The sequence below is a fragment of the Dermochelys coriacea genome, chromosome 15, assembly GCF_009764565.3.
Source record: "Dermochelys coriacea isolate rDerCor1 chromosome 15, rDerCor1.pri.v4, whole genome shotgun sequence".
NCBI lineage: Eukaryota > Metazoa > Chordata > Testudines > Dermochelyidae > Dermochelys > Dermochelys coriacea.
This window is the reverse complement of record NC_050082.1, coordinates 26,894,165-26,907,262: the sequence shown is the minus strand read 5'-3', so window position 1 is coordinate 26,907,262 and position 13,098 is coordinate 26,894,165. Positions and strand designations below refer to the sequence as shown.

The window sequence follows — 13,098 nt, the reverse complement described above, 5'->3', positions numbered from 1 at the left end:
GACTTTTTTTTTTTTTTTTAAATCAAACCATCAGCTTCAATTGCACGTTCTGTCTGCTCAGATGCCAGAGGAGATGCTGGAGCCACCAGCAAGCATGCCACACGTTACCTACAGAATCAGCTCTGGATCCTGCAAACACTGATACAGGTGAGTAGCTTTACTCAGATGAGTAACCCATGGATCTCAACTTGGCTGCTCCCAAGTGGGAAGTTCCTTGCGGGTGTAAGTGTTTGCACAATCAAGACCTAGAAGATGAGCTAGAGTACAGTCGAGGAAGACCAACGTGCTTTAAACCAAACAGAACTGCCTCCCTGTTACCCCGTACTGCCCTGACCTGAGTGTTGTATCTAGCTCCTGTCTCTGATCTTACCCTTAGCCTGCAAGCTCTCTGGAGCAGGGACCACCGGGGTGTGTGTGTATGTAGTGCCTAGCACAATGGAGACTTGATCCCTGACTGGGGTAATACAAATGACAGCCATCAGCCTACCATGCATTCCACCTAAAAAATAAACTGTACTTTAATAGTTTAATGACTTCAAGTCAGCAAGAGAAGGCTACTAAAATTCATTACTCTCCATATTGCTTCATAATCTACCCTCTTACGTGACAGGATCCAATGAAGTCACACTCTGTTCCTTGAACACAGCTGGGGAAATGAACTTTTTCAATGTTATAAAGGATCCATTTTTTTTTGGAAACTGTAAAATATTTTGACACATTTTATTTCCCCTTCCCCTTTTAAACACACACACACACACACACACACACACACACACACACACACACACACCTACCTGGCACTCACTGCTGGCCTCTCGGTACTGTACAGCATTGAAAATCATATAGAATAGATGCACATTGCCTTCAATATGCAAGCCGAGTAGAAGAGCCCACCATGAAACCACCCAGTGCCCTGGGCTCCCCTGCTACAGCAGCAATAATGTGTAAATACCCAGCTACAAAGGTGGCCTGACACCATGTCCTGGAGGTCACCAAACCCAGGCTCCAAGTGTGGGAGAGCATTCACCAGTCATATCCAATACCAGACCAGGCAGGGCCTGCTGGACATACCCAGTACCATTGCACCTTGGTATCACAAGGGTCCCAGATCAGAATAAGCATTATATTACATGTCCTGGCAACAGCTAGACATAAGGAGGCAAATTAAGGATGGATGCCCAGCCTTAGCTGAACGTCCCAGCTTCTGTGGTTTGAAGCCAGCTTGTTACATTCAAGTAATGGTTTATTTAGAGAAAACCGTGGTTCAAATTCATCCTGGTGTTATTCCAGCAAAGCCATGGAACTACACCCAGGATGAACCTAGCCCATTAACGTTAACTGCTCCCTTAATTATCCTTATGCTATCTTTAACCCAGATTTCTCAGTGGTATTATGGTCTATCAGCTTTGGGAGCCATTATGGTCTATCAGATCAATGAGAGCATAGTTTGGAGCCATAGCAGATCCAAAGGAGATGTAACCATCCCAGTGGTGCTGTTGGCACCACACACCATGACAGTCTCCCAAGGGGCGGCCCCCGGGTGGTGGCACACTAGGAAATCCTGCGCTTTGCAGATCATTAACCCAAGACACCATCAGAGATCATGTGGAGCAGTTGTAGTTTATTGTGTAAATGGCAGCCAGACCGGCCCAGCTCCAGAGGAGCAGGTAAGTAAAGTTGGGTCATAATGCACAGAGACTCACCCTGCATAGCGCCAGGTCCCATGCAGGCTATGTTGAAACCTTAATGGAAATAGGTGATGGAAGCAGTTATTGGGCACGTGCAGAAACAGAAATGCAGTTTGCAAATGACTCTTCTGTGGGGAGAGGGGGAGAAATGTAGCAACTTTACAAGCTAACTGGATTGTTTTCAATTTTCCAACAGGAGACCCTGCCTCCCCTTCACCCCAAAAGGATGAGTGAATGATGCTGGCTTGACAATTCTGGAGACTCACAATCCTTTTCTGTCTGACTTCAATGGGTCTGGACACTGGAAGCATGGGTAGCAGTAGTGCCAGCTTCCCTTATACCATCTATCCTGACCCAGAAGAATCACCTCCAGGGATATGATGATAATTCAAACTCCGGAACCCATTGAATCATTGGCCTCACTGAGGTAACCAATCAGTAGGCTTGGAAGGATTATTTTTTATCAGTAAATGTCAATAAATGTTGATTTCACCGCACACATGCAAACTGGTGAAAAAAATATTTCCGCAGATGTTAATCAAAATGCACAGACAGGCTAAGTAAGAAACATGCTGCTTGAGAACTTGCCGGAGTTTGATCTAAGACTCAGATTTTGATATGTGATGTTGACAGCTTGTGTTTTAATGGTTATAAAGCTTTAACTTTTTGAATCTCAACATCCACTGTCACTAAATAATTATGGCCTGACTCCCCCATAATTTCCCACAACTGTGAACATTTAAATCGATAACAGAAAAAAATGCTTACAAATAAACTTTGATATTACCTGTCGAAATTGTTAGAAAACATTAAAATCTAATTCTGCCAAGCCTCCTGATAAGGGTGTTAGCTGTGGTCACATTAGAAACTAACTACCTGCAATCCCCTTGTTTAAAAAAACATGAAGCTTTTTTTTGAGTTACTGAAGCTTCAATGCATCTTAAACAATATACATTAGATTCTAAAGCCCATCTCAAAACGAACAAAGGAGTGCCAAGGCTGAGCTCATGAACACTGTGGGCCAGATCCTCAGCTGGTTGGTGTTAAGTCAGCACAGCTCCATTAACATCAGTGGAGCTCTATGAATTTACACCTGCTGAGGATTCAACCTCACATGTCACCCACAACCAGACCTTCATTAGCCTAGAGATCAGAAACTCTGGAAAATAAGCGAAACGAATAACGGCAACTGAAAGACAAAGGTAGAGGTGTTAACAGTCCTCTGACAATACTCTCCTTCTGTTTCCTAATACATTTGTCCACCACAAAGCTGAGTGCCTCAGAGACTGCTTTGAGTGGATGGGAAGTTTAACCTGAACTGTACTCTCAACATAAAAACCGGTTGGCAGATCTCAGTTCAGTTCCCAGTGGATGAGTGCCACATTTCCCAAACCCACCATTCCACAGGTAGCATTGCAAGAAAAAAAAAAAAAAAAAATCACAGACTGACTGGGCCCATGAAGACCCAACACCTTTCTTTCCCCAACAGCTGGTCCATTGATAACAGGGTTAAGACACATGGGCAGGGCAGCATGGCGAAGCTGTTGCTGCCTGTGTTGTATCTCTTCCATAGAGAACTCAAGAACCTGAATTTTCAGGGCTGTTGAACCGATGCCTTCTACCTTGTCTAAGGGCATGAAAAAACCTGGACACTTTTTTTTTTTCCCGCTTCCAAGTGATAGTTTGATCAAGATCCTAAATACAAGACGACGACCGTGCTACAAACCCATACATCAAAGGAGACATGTTTATGCTGCTGCAATGGAATTTTATTTTGAATCTTTTAAGGGGAAGCAAGTCCTCCACACCTCTATTCTTTTTATCATACCTAAGAGGATATTCATATAATAACAGCATGACTATATAAACCACCAGCATGGTTTGGGCCAACAGCTTCCCCAAACAAATCCTTAAAGAATCAGATATGGTCCCTAGTTTAACCACAAAAACAACTGCAAATAGAAACAGCTAGTGTTGAGCTCCATCATCCGGACAGCATCTACGGAGGTCAATGGAGTTAGGGATAAATCCATCCCTGGTTTAACTCCACTGAAGTCAAGAGAGACATAGCTGGGATGAACGTGGCCCTGCCTCTCTATTGCTTTTAATATGCATGTACCTGTGAATCTATACAGCAGGAATTGATGCATGCTATGGCTTAGGGCTATTGGCAAAGCAATCAGTTATGCCGTACCTTTTAAGAAGCTGATCATGAAGTAGTAAGTTGGATGATCCAATAACTTCTCAGACTTACTGTAAATTTGAAATGTCGTAATGATATGCAGAGCCCAGAGCATTTGGCGAGGTTAAGTCCTCCCATGAAGCGCTCTGGAGGTGGCTCTTGCAAGACCCTGGGCATACCCACTGAGGTAATAACAAAGTTATTCCACCTACGACTGCTCCACAGTACTGCAGTGAAGTTTATTCGGCCAAGTTTCAAAAGTTAAGCTTCAGCCTACAGGACTGATAGCTTATTTACCACTGTCATCTATATAAAGAAGAATTTTGACACATTGTTAAATGATAGCACATTTAGATAAGTCAAGCTGTCATATAATTTAATGGATGTCTAAACTCCCTCTGTAGCGGATATGTAAAATTTATGCACTTCAGAATATCATAAGGTTATAATATTTTAATCACATCCACATTTTTTCTAAACTTTGAACAGTGAAAACATTCCATCAAGCACAACGCATTCTTGGCACTCAGTGAATGGCAAAACAGTCTGAACTAACTAAATGCCTCACATTATCTTACCACTTAAGTTTCTGCGGAACATTCGACAATGTCGACTCCCTCAAGCACTGGTTCGCACAGACACGCAAAAATGCCTGCCTTACTGAAACAAAATGCACAATATTTGATTTGATGAGCTCACACAGTGTAACCAGGGCAATAGTAGGTATTTATCGCCCAGTATGGAGCAGTCTTTGATATCCAAAATCAGTAGTCCACAATGCTTTCTACTTCTGCCTTTTCAAATGTAGAATGGGCTGATTCTAGGATGCAGACAGCATATAATCCATATACTGCTATACCGAACATAATAAAACAGAGCAAATTAAAACAAGAAAAATCATAAATGTATGAAACCTGTTATGACTATTATACACAAGAAAGCTGTAAAAAAAATACAGCATTAGTAATGTACACTATAAAACAATCTCATAACCAAATGAAATATGCCTGGCATTATCTTTGATAGAATTTTATCTTTTCTCATTTCCGAGCCTACTTGCTGTAAAAAGGCTCAATGCCATTTTGATCAAAGTGCTATAGAGTACCCCATTTTCTGCGTTTTACATATGCCCACCATTTGTCAAGGTTGTCCAAACTTTGCCATTGCATGGGTGTTCCAGGCAAAGAGGCCTGTGCATACAAATTTTTAAAAAATGCATTTGGGGGAATAATAAATGGATTATTTCAATTTTTTTTTTAATAGAAGGCATTAGGCCAACCTGGCACAAGGTCACCTTTCCCACCACCATCGGGGGGCGGGGGGGAGGAATCCCAGAAGTGCTGCCTGGACCGAAGACAGAAAGAACTCTCTACAGTTCAGCACCCAGACCCAGATACCCATTCATCCAGAACATCTGAGAATTAAAGCTATATACCTCTTTCCAAGGGAGCACAATTAAGCTGAAGAGTCAAACTAGATCTTCCAAAATCTGCCCCCGCCCCAGCTCAAAAAAATTTCTTTTTTCTTTCAGACCAAAAACTAGTTGTAAATACAACTTGGAGCAAAAGTCATCACCAGAATGTATTAAGGAATCCTTTCAGAGTATCAGCCGTGTTAGTCTGTATTCGCAAAAAGAAAAGGAGTACTTGTGGCACTTTAGAGACTAACACATTTATTTGAGCATAAGCTTTCGTGAGCTACAGCTCACTTCATCGGATGCATTACGATGCATCCGATGAAGTGAGCTGTAGCTCACGAAAGCTTATGCTCAAATAAATTTGTTAGTCTCTAAGGTGCCACAAGTACTCCTTTTCTTTTTAAGGAATCCTTTGTATCCCATGTGTTTAGGATGCCAATACCCTGCAAACCAAAAGGCCATAAATGAACAGTCATGGAAAGCTGGCTGGCTGTAGTACCTGTCTTACTTTGAGGGTTGGGTATCACAGATGTACTAAGTAATCTGCTTAAAAGCCAAAATGTATTAAATGCTGGAACTGCTGAAATATTATTGAAGTGCCATAAATCGTATTTAAATTTGTTTACTCCTCTATGAAACATGCCTCATTTTAAAGTCTGTAATATCCTACAGGGATAAACCTATTTAATATCCATGTAAATGAGCATCTCTTCTTTTGTAGGAGTTCCAGTTTATACCTCATCTCATTATGTGCCACATACAGAAAGCTGTATAAATGACAAAATGTAAACATCTTTTTTTTCAGGTCAACTGTCCTCTTGTAAATGTTAAAGGGCTTATCGTTAATTTTACAGACCAGTAGCACTACAGCTATATACAGTATTCTATGATCTAAACAGAACCACAAAGGATCTCTTTCCTAATGCAAGATAGGAGTATCCATCACGAGTCTAAAACACTGACAATCAGATCTATATGCACCTTGAGTAAGGTTAGAAGATTGAATATTAGTTGGCTAATGAAAATTTTGTTAACTGACATTCAGGGATGAATGAACCCAAATACCCCTGCTGTAAATTTGCACGCTAAATTCTCAAGACCTGAATAACAATAGGACCACAGAAGGGCTTCAGCCAGCCCTGAGCAGATTTGATTCTCCTTCTGCTTTCTCCCATATCTGTTTGCCATGCTCTTGTCATTCCTTATGTTACAGAACATCAATCATAAATAAAGAGTCTATGCCCTTAGAGTGCCCAGGTCTGATTCACAAACATTAGCAGGGAATACAATTACAATTGCCTAACACCAAATACAATACAGCCAACCTACAACAGGGGAGGGGGAACCAGCCTTTTATTTTTAAGCCACTTTTTTTTTTTTTTGGTCGCTGCAGCGTTTTAAAAGGCAGAAAATACAGGTGACAGACAGTTTGGTTTGTTTCTTTGCTACATGCTCATGGTCAGTAAACCTCTGAAAAATGCAAGTCACTTGCAGCTTATGTTTTAAAAGCACCTTGCCTTGCTTTTGAATTCATTTGATGAGCATGCCAGTTGTTGGGGCTCAGGGATGGTACCACTTGCCTGAATGTAAGAAACTTAACAAGATTTGCATCTAGGCAAAAAGCAGCCCTTTTATCTTCAGCCTGATTATTTTTTATCTGAAGCTAATGTCATGGCAAACAAGTCAAGATACTATAATAGGTCAGTTATCTGCATCGGTGCCCCTCAACTTCTGCCTGCTGCGATTGCTACTTCAAGGATTTAAACGTTTATGGAGGATTCAGTGCAGCAGCAGAGACGAAACAGCTGCTTCCTAAGCCCTGTATAAATATGAAGTTCATACCTACAACGCACCCCTGAAAACAGCACCGATCACACGCTGCACACACCCGCTCCAGGGGCCCTGGACAGGCAAGCCGAGCTCGTCCCTCTCCCCGGCAATCGCCCCCCACGGAAAAGTTGGGCATCTGCATTTGCTGACTTCACCTGCCTGGCAAGGCGCTCGGCTCCCGGGCAAGTCGAGTCCTAACGCAGCGGGGGGGGGGGGGACTTCCAGCCCCGCGCGGGGAGGCGAAGCCGGGGACCGCGGGGCTGGGGAGCGAGCGGGGCAGCACGTCCGGGAGGGCGGGTGCCCCCTTTCCGCACCCCGCGCCCGGGATCCCCCCCCCGCAGCCGGGGGAACAGTCCGCGCCGGGCCGCCCGGAGAAGTTGCGAGGCGGGCGGCAAGTGGCCCGGGGGCGGCGCCGCGGCTCCAGGAGCGCCCCGAACAAAGAGCCGCGGCGGGGCGGGGCGGGGGGGGGGCAGTTCCCGATACCGATCGATGCTGCGCCCCGAGAAGCCCGGGCCGGGGAGGGAGGCGGGGGGCCGGGGGCTCGCCCGGGCCGCGCCCCGCGTCTCCCCGGCGCCGCGCGGCCCGGCGCGCCGGCCCCTCACCTGCAGCCGGCGCAGGTCCAATTGCTTCCAATATTGAAACATCGATCCCACATCGGCGGCCATCTTGGGGGAGCCCGGCGAGCGGCGGGGAGAGTTTGTGCGCTGGGCGCGCCCGCCGCGGCCGGACTGGACTCGCCGCCCCCCCGGCCGGATGCTCCAGGCGCCGGGGCTGCCCGGCGGTCGCCCCCTTCCCGCTCCCGCCGCCGCCGCCGCCGCCCGCGAACAAGAGACGGGAGCGAGGAGCCGAGCGGAGCGCGGCGGGGACGGGGACGGGGGGGGGCCGGCGGGCGGGCGGGGAGGTTTCCCCGGCAGCGAGCGCTGCCCGCCCCCTTCCCCCCCCCAGTCCGGGCGCGAGGCGCTGCACTTGACTTTGGCTTCTGGCCCCCCCCCCCTTATCGATACTGACGTCACGTGCGGATCGATGCTGGAGGCCAGGGAAGGAAGCGCGGGGGGGGGGCGTAATTTATTCGTGGGGGGGGGGCCGGCGCCCCGCCTCACAAAGTTACAAGGGTTCCGCTGTCGCTGTGACTCCCGGGGGCATCGGGGGGGGGCCCGGCCCGGTGCGGTCCCGGCTCCCGCCGCCCCTGCCCTCCCCGCGAGCCCCGTCCCCGGGCAGCGGCTTGCTGGAGGCGCGGAGAACAGGGGACACGCGGCTGGGGGTGGTTCTGCCTCCCCCCCCCCCCCGCGTTGTGCGTGGCGGGCTGTACTGCCCGGGGGGGGGGGGCGTCTCATGCACCCCGGCGCTTGCATCCTCCCCCCCCTCTTTCTGTGCAGCAGCGGGGTGCTTGCACAGAGCGGCTCAGGCTTGAGCTGCAGGGATATAACCCCCGGCTAGAGGTGGCGGCCGCTCGCCCCCTGCTTTGCCTTTTGCGGGGGAAGACGAGCAGTTTCGCTGCTGCGGCTCGTCGGGCACTGGGCCAGCCTGTTGCCAAGAATCCATCTCTCTCCTTCAGGCAGCCGCCGAGTCTGTGCCCCCCAGGGGAAGAGAGCTTTAGAGCTGCATCAATTTTGCTGGGTTCGAGGAAGATGCCTCATGCCCAGCCAAAAAGTAGAGTGGATGGAGAATTATATTTTATGATCAGCCAGCTGGAGTTGCATCATTCTTGTATAGGGACGCTAGATCCCGGCCATGCTTACGGAAAGGATGAAGTTCATAAGAGTTATAAAGCTAACAACTGTCTGCTGTTTTCTATGCCCTCCTCCCTCCGCTTCATGGCCGATGGAAGGAGGTCTAGGATAGCACCTACTTGGAAGCTATTTTAAAAGTTTGTTAATATCACGCCACTCATTAGTTGATCATCCCTTCGATACTGAATTACCTGAAGGCTTAGTTCTGAATCATTCAGGCTGTAGATGTGTCTCTTAAATCACAATACAAAATTTCCCCTACTACTGTTACAGGCTTTTTTCTAGGGGCAGGGCTAAAATGTCATTTATCAAGACACAGCCAGCCAGTCTTCTCAATGCCCTGTTCCCTAGAATTTGCAGACAGTAACGATTTTAAACTTAGTAAATAAATTGAAATGGCACAAGTTTTTCTAATAAAGACTATGATGTGTTGGTGCTTTTTATTAAAAAAAAAAAAATCTTAGCTCCAGCCAAGTTCGCAGGTACATTTCCATTTCCGCTGGACAAAATTAATACATGAAGGTTTCCTAGATGTGGCATTATAATTTGTCTGCTTACAACTCCCTCCTCTAAGCACTTGAAGTAACTGTCACTTTTTTATAGCCCTTTAAGAGACAGTTGTAAAATCTGATACGTGTATATGATCTTGCAGGGTAATTTAATTCATTTTTAAACAAATCAATGTAAAAAGGTGACTTGCTTTCTGTTAGCTGCTAAAGAGAAGACCACTTCCAGACAAAGCTTTTTCAGACAGCCAATAAACTTTTTCAGATTTTCAAACTGACATGTTCTGCACCTTTGACCCTAATAGGGATTGCCACAGCAAACATGCTCACAGCACAGCACCAAGAATAATCCAATAATTCAGATTGTTTTAAGACTGATATTTTTAAAACACCTTAATGCATCTATTCTCCAAAGAATTCAAACAACTTTAATGCCAGAAAGTGGGATTGCAACTAAAGCAGATTCATACCGATTTTTTTTTGAGGATTTTCAGATATCTGCTCCATATATTTTAGTACAAATATAATTGTACTGCAGCTTGTTGTGCTGAACAGTATTGCATGTGAAGATTCTTTGAACATTACACATTTCTGTTTCGCTATGTGTAAAGTAATAAATTAAAGTTCTAGGAAAACACCCATCTTTATACTGAAAAGATATTGATGTTGGTTGTGTCAGGAAGATTCTTTACACATGCAAACAAAGTGCTAAATTGTTATATTAGAATATTTTTCCTTTGACATTAAGTGAACAGTTTTTAAGGGCACTAGTTTCTGCCTGAGACACAGTTCTCTTAAAAATAGATACAGATCCTAAGTGTCCACACACACAGGTAACAATGTATATTAAAAAAAAATCAGGTCAAATGATTTATTTCTAAGTTACAAAGAAAATTTGGGGCAAAAATGAGGCATGTACAAGACAGGGAGGAATACTAAGGATAGAGTGTAGCTTTATCCAGAAAACGTATGTAGGCTTAAGTAAACATGCCTGTAGAAATTCATAGGCTTGCACAAAGATGTTCTGAGAGATAATGGCAGGTCCTTAACCACAAACAGATAATGATATGCGAATTCCCCTGCATCAAAGCCGAAACAAAAGAAAATGTCACCCAGGAACACACTGCAGCCCCAGACAGGCCACCAGAAGCCTGGCTACATGATAGACAACTCCTAAGCCTCCAGCTGAATTCATTATGAAGTCACAAGACCAGAATGGAAGTGTATTTTCCATATGATGACATGCAGGTATGCCTCAGACAGCTGCTATCTAAAGATGAGGCTGTGACAATTATGTATATGATTTGGAGCAAGAAGTAGAAGCTGAAAATAAACATCACAAGGAAATAATAGCTGCAGCCTTGTTTTGTTCTGGGATCCTTCATCCACCCCTCCCATCCGATGGTATGCCATCCCTAATTGCAAGTTCTGCTGTGGTATCTCCCACTAGGCTCTGCCTTCCCCACCCTGGTGAGCTTGTAAAGTGACTTTTTTTTTTCTTCCCTAAACAGGGAAGATGTATATAGGAAGCTTTGCATGAGTTAGTACTTCAGCGTGTGGCCTCTAAGCAGTAGAACACACTATGCACCTTGAACTACACAAAGAGTCACTGAAGTATCTAAATGCCAAACACCCAAGAGTGGAGAATTCACCTTCCCAACTTAGAACCCACTGAGCTGCTCGCTCTAGAGCGGAACTCCCAGCTTTTGGAGTTTCATGTTCCATTTGGCTCTGGCAAGAAAGGGGAGTTCTAGGCTGCTATAGGATTTACAAGGATAGTTTTATTCCACCAGGTCGCCCCAGCAGCGGTGCAGGAATTACTGTCAGGCCAGAGTTGTTTTCATTTGCATTTCAAGGGGTTCTGCTTGGTGTGAAAAGCAGGATTTTCCATTACATTTCCATTGAAAAGTGATGGTTTAAATTAAAAAAGGACAACTTGAAACAGAGTCCATTTTTTTTAAAAAGGAGTTAAATGTAGTTTTCAACCCTCTACTTCCCCCCCCCCCCCCAGGCCCCTGATCAATTTTTGTGGTTTTACCCTCACGTTTTTCCTCTTTCCTGTTACACCACTTACACAAGACACATGGGTGACCAAATATCACAAGACTCATGATAAAGTCATGCAAGTTGGCAAAACCATATGGGAGATTTGCCATTGACTTAATGGTGGGGGCAGAAACAAACCCCCAAGCCCTGATCACACAGTGAGGTGCTTAAGGAAGCTAACTTGGACCTAAATCAAAGTGTGTCATATGCAAGTAATAGGTGAATCTCCACCCAAACTAATTCTAGATCCTGTTTGTGTCCCACTTAGCCCTGAAAACTTGTAGTTAAAATGATGGAAGTTGCACCCCAGAGCTTTAGGAGAGTCTGGAAATAAACCGGGGGAGGAGGGGGTGAGCCAGAGAGTATCTGTACCATCACCCTGATTTAGGGTTGTGTCATTTTAAGTGTAAAAGATTTGGTTCCATTCACCCCCTGCAGTCATGTTAATGAGGTCAAGCTAGATGCTATGGTGCTTCCATTGCAGGTGAATCCTTGCCCTAGGAATATCAGACAGATGCAAGTCAGCACAGCTTAGATCTCTCCACTTAGGGGCCACTTCTCTCCTTTTACCTCCCAATGACTCAGTCCACCAGTATAACCAAAGGCCTTAGGGGGCCAGATCCTCAGCGGCTGTAAATCAACCTCCCTCTACTGCAGCCCAAGCACCTACTTGGATTTACACCAGCTGAAGATATGGCACTGCGTGTTTCTATCACACTCACCACCATGGCTTTCAAATAGCACACAGCACTGGCAACAGCTTTGCTTCCCTCCCATCCTAGCAAGCAGAGGTGAGTGGATGGTAACTGGAGGTAATAGCAGTTTTGTAGGAGTAAGGCCTACAGAATCGGGCCCTACATGCAAGCTAGTACAATTAGGTTGGTTTGTTTTTCCTTTCAGTCTTTTTTGAAGAAAAAAAAAAAAAAAAAAAGAGACATCTCCCCCCAGGGACAACTTGGTTTTTTTTGCCCAGTCACCTTCTGGTCCCTTGCCCCCACAGGGCTGGCGCTGGCTCCTGCCCTCTTTTACATCCTAGCTTATGGCCTCAGCAGCCAGGCACCACAAACATTGAGGATGGCAGCTAGAGGAGAACCCAATGTAGATTTCAGTTGCCTCCGGTCCATTTTCACAATGGGGAGGGGTCAATAATGGGGGTCCCCAAGGATCTGTACTGGGACCTGTGCAGTTCAACATACTCATAAGTGAGCTGGAAAAAGGGGTGAACAGTCAGGTGGCCAAATTTGCCAACAATACAAAATTACTCAAGACAGTGAAGACCAAAGCTGACTGAGGCGTTGCAAAGGGTCCTCACAAAACTGGGTGACAAAATGGCAGACGAAATTCAATATTGTTAAGTGCAAAGTGATGCACATTGGAAAACAATCCCAGTTACATATACAAAATGACAGGGTCTAACTTAGCTGTTACCACTCAAGAAAGATCTTGGCATCATTCTGGATAGTTCTCTGAAAACATCCACTCAATGTGCAGTGGCAGTCAGTCAAAAAAAGTGACCAGAGTTAAGAACCATTAGGAAAGGGATGGACAAGACAGAAAATACAATGCTACTATATAAATCCATGGAATGCCCACATCTTGAATACGGTGTGCAGTTCTGGTTGCCTCATCTCAAAAAAGATACATTAGAATTGAAAAAGCTGCAGACACTGGCAATAAAATAGAGATATGGAACATCTTC

The 13,098-nt window shown here is 45.4% G+C and overlaps 1 protein-coding gene across 9 annotated transcripts in view; it reads right to left on the bottom strand.

The window, feature by feature from the left end:
• The window catches only part of CUX2 (cut like homeobox 2), a 228,538-nt gene extending 220,441 nt beyond the window's left edge, over positions 1–8,097 (bottom strand). For 3 of the 9 annotated variants that reach the window (XM_038373854.2, XM_038373856.2, XM_038373857.2), the window contains exon 1: positions 7,720–8,095. In XM_038373854.2, the coding sequence (XP_038229782.1) occupies positions 7,720–7,782 (63 nt within the window). In that variant the 5' untranslated portion in view covers positions 7,783–8,095. Of the gene's footprint in view, positions 1–7,129; positions 7,414–7,719 lie in introns of those variants that run through there. The other 6 variants (XM_038373859.2, XM_038373863.2, XM_043498133.1 and 3 more) reach the window with 4 other exon arrangements.
• Between the last annotated feature and the right edge of the window lie 5,001 nt (positions 8,098–13,098).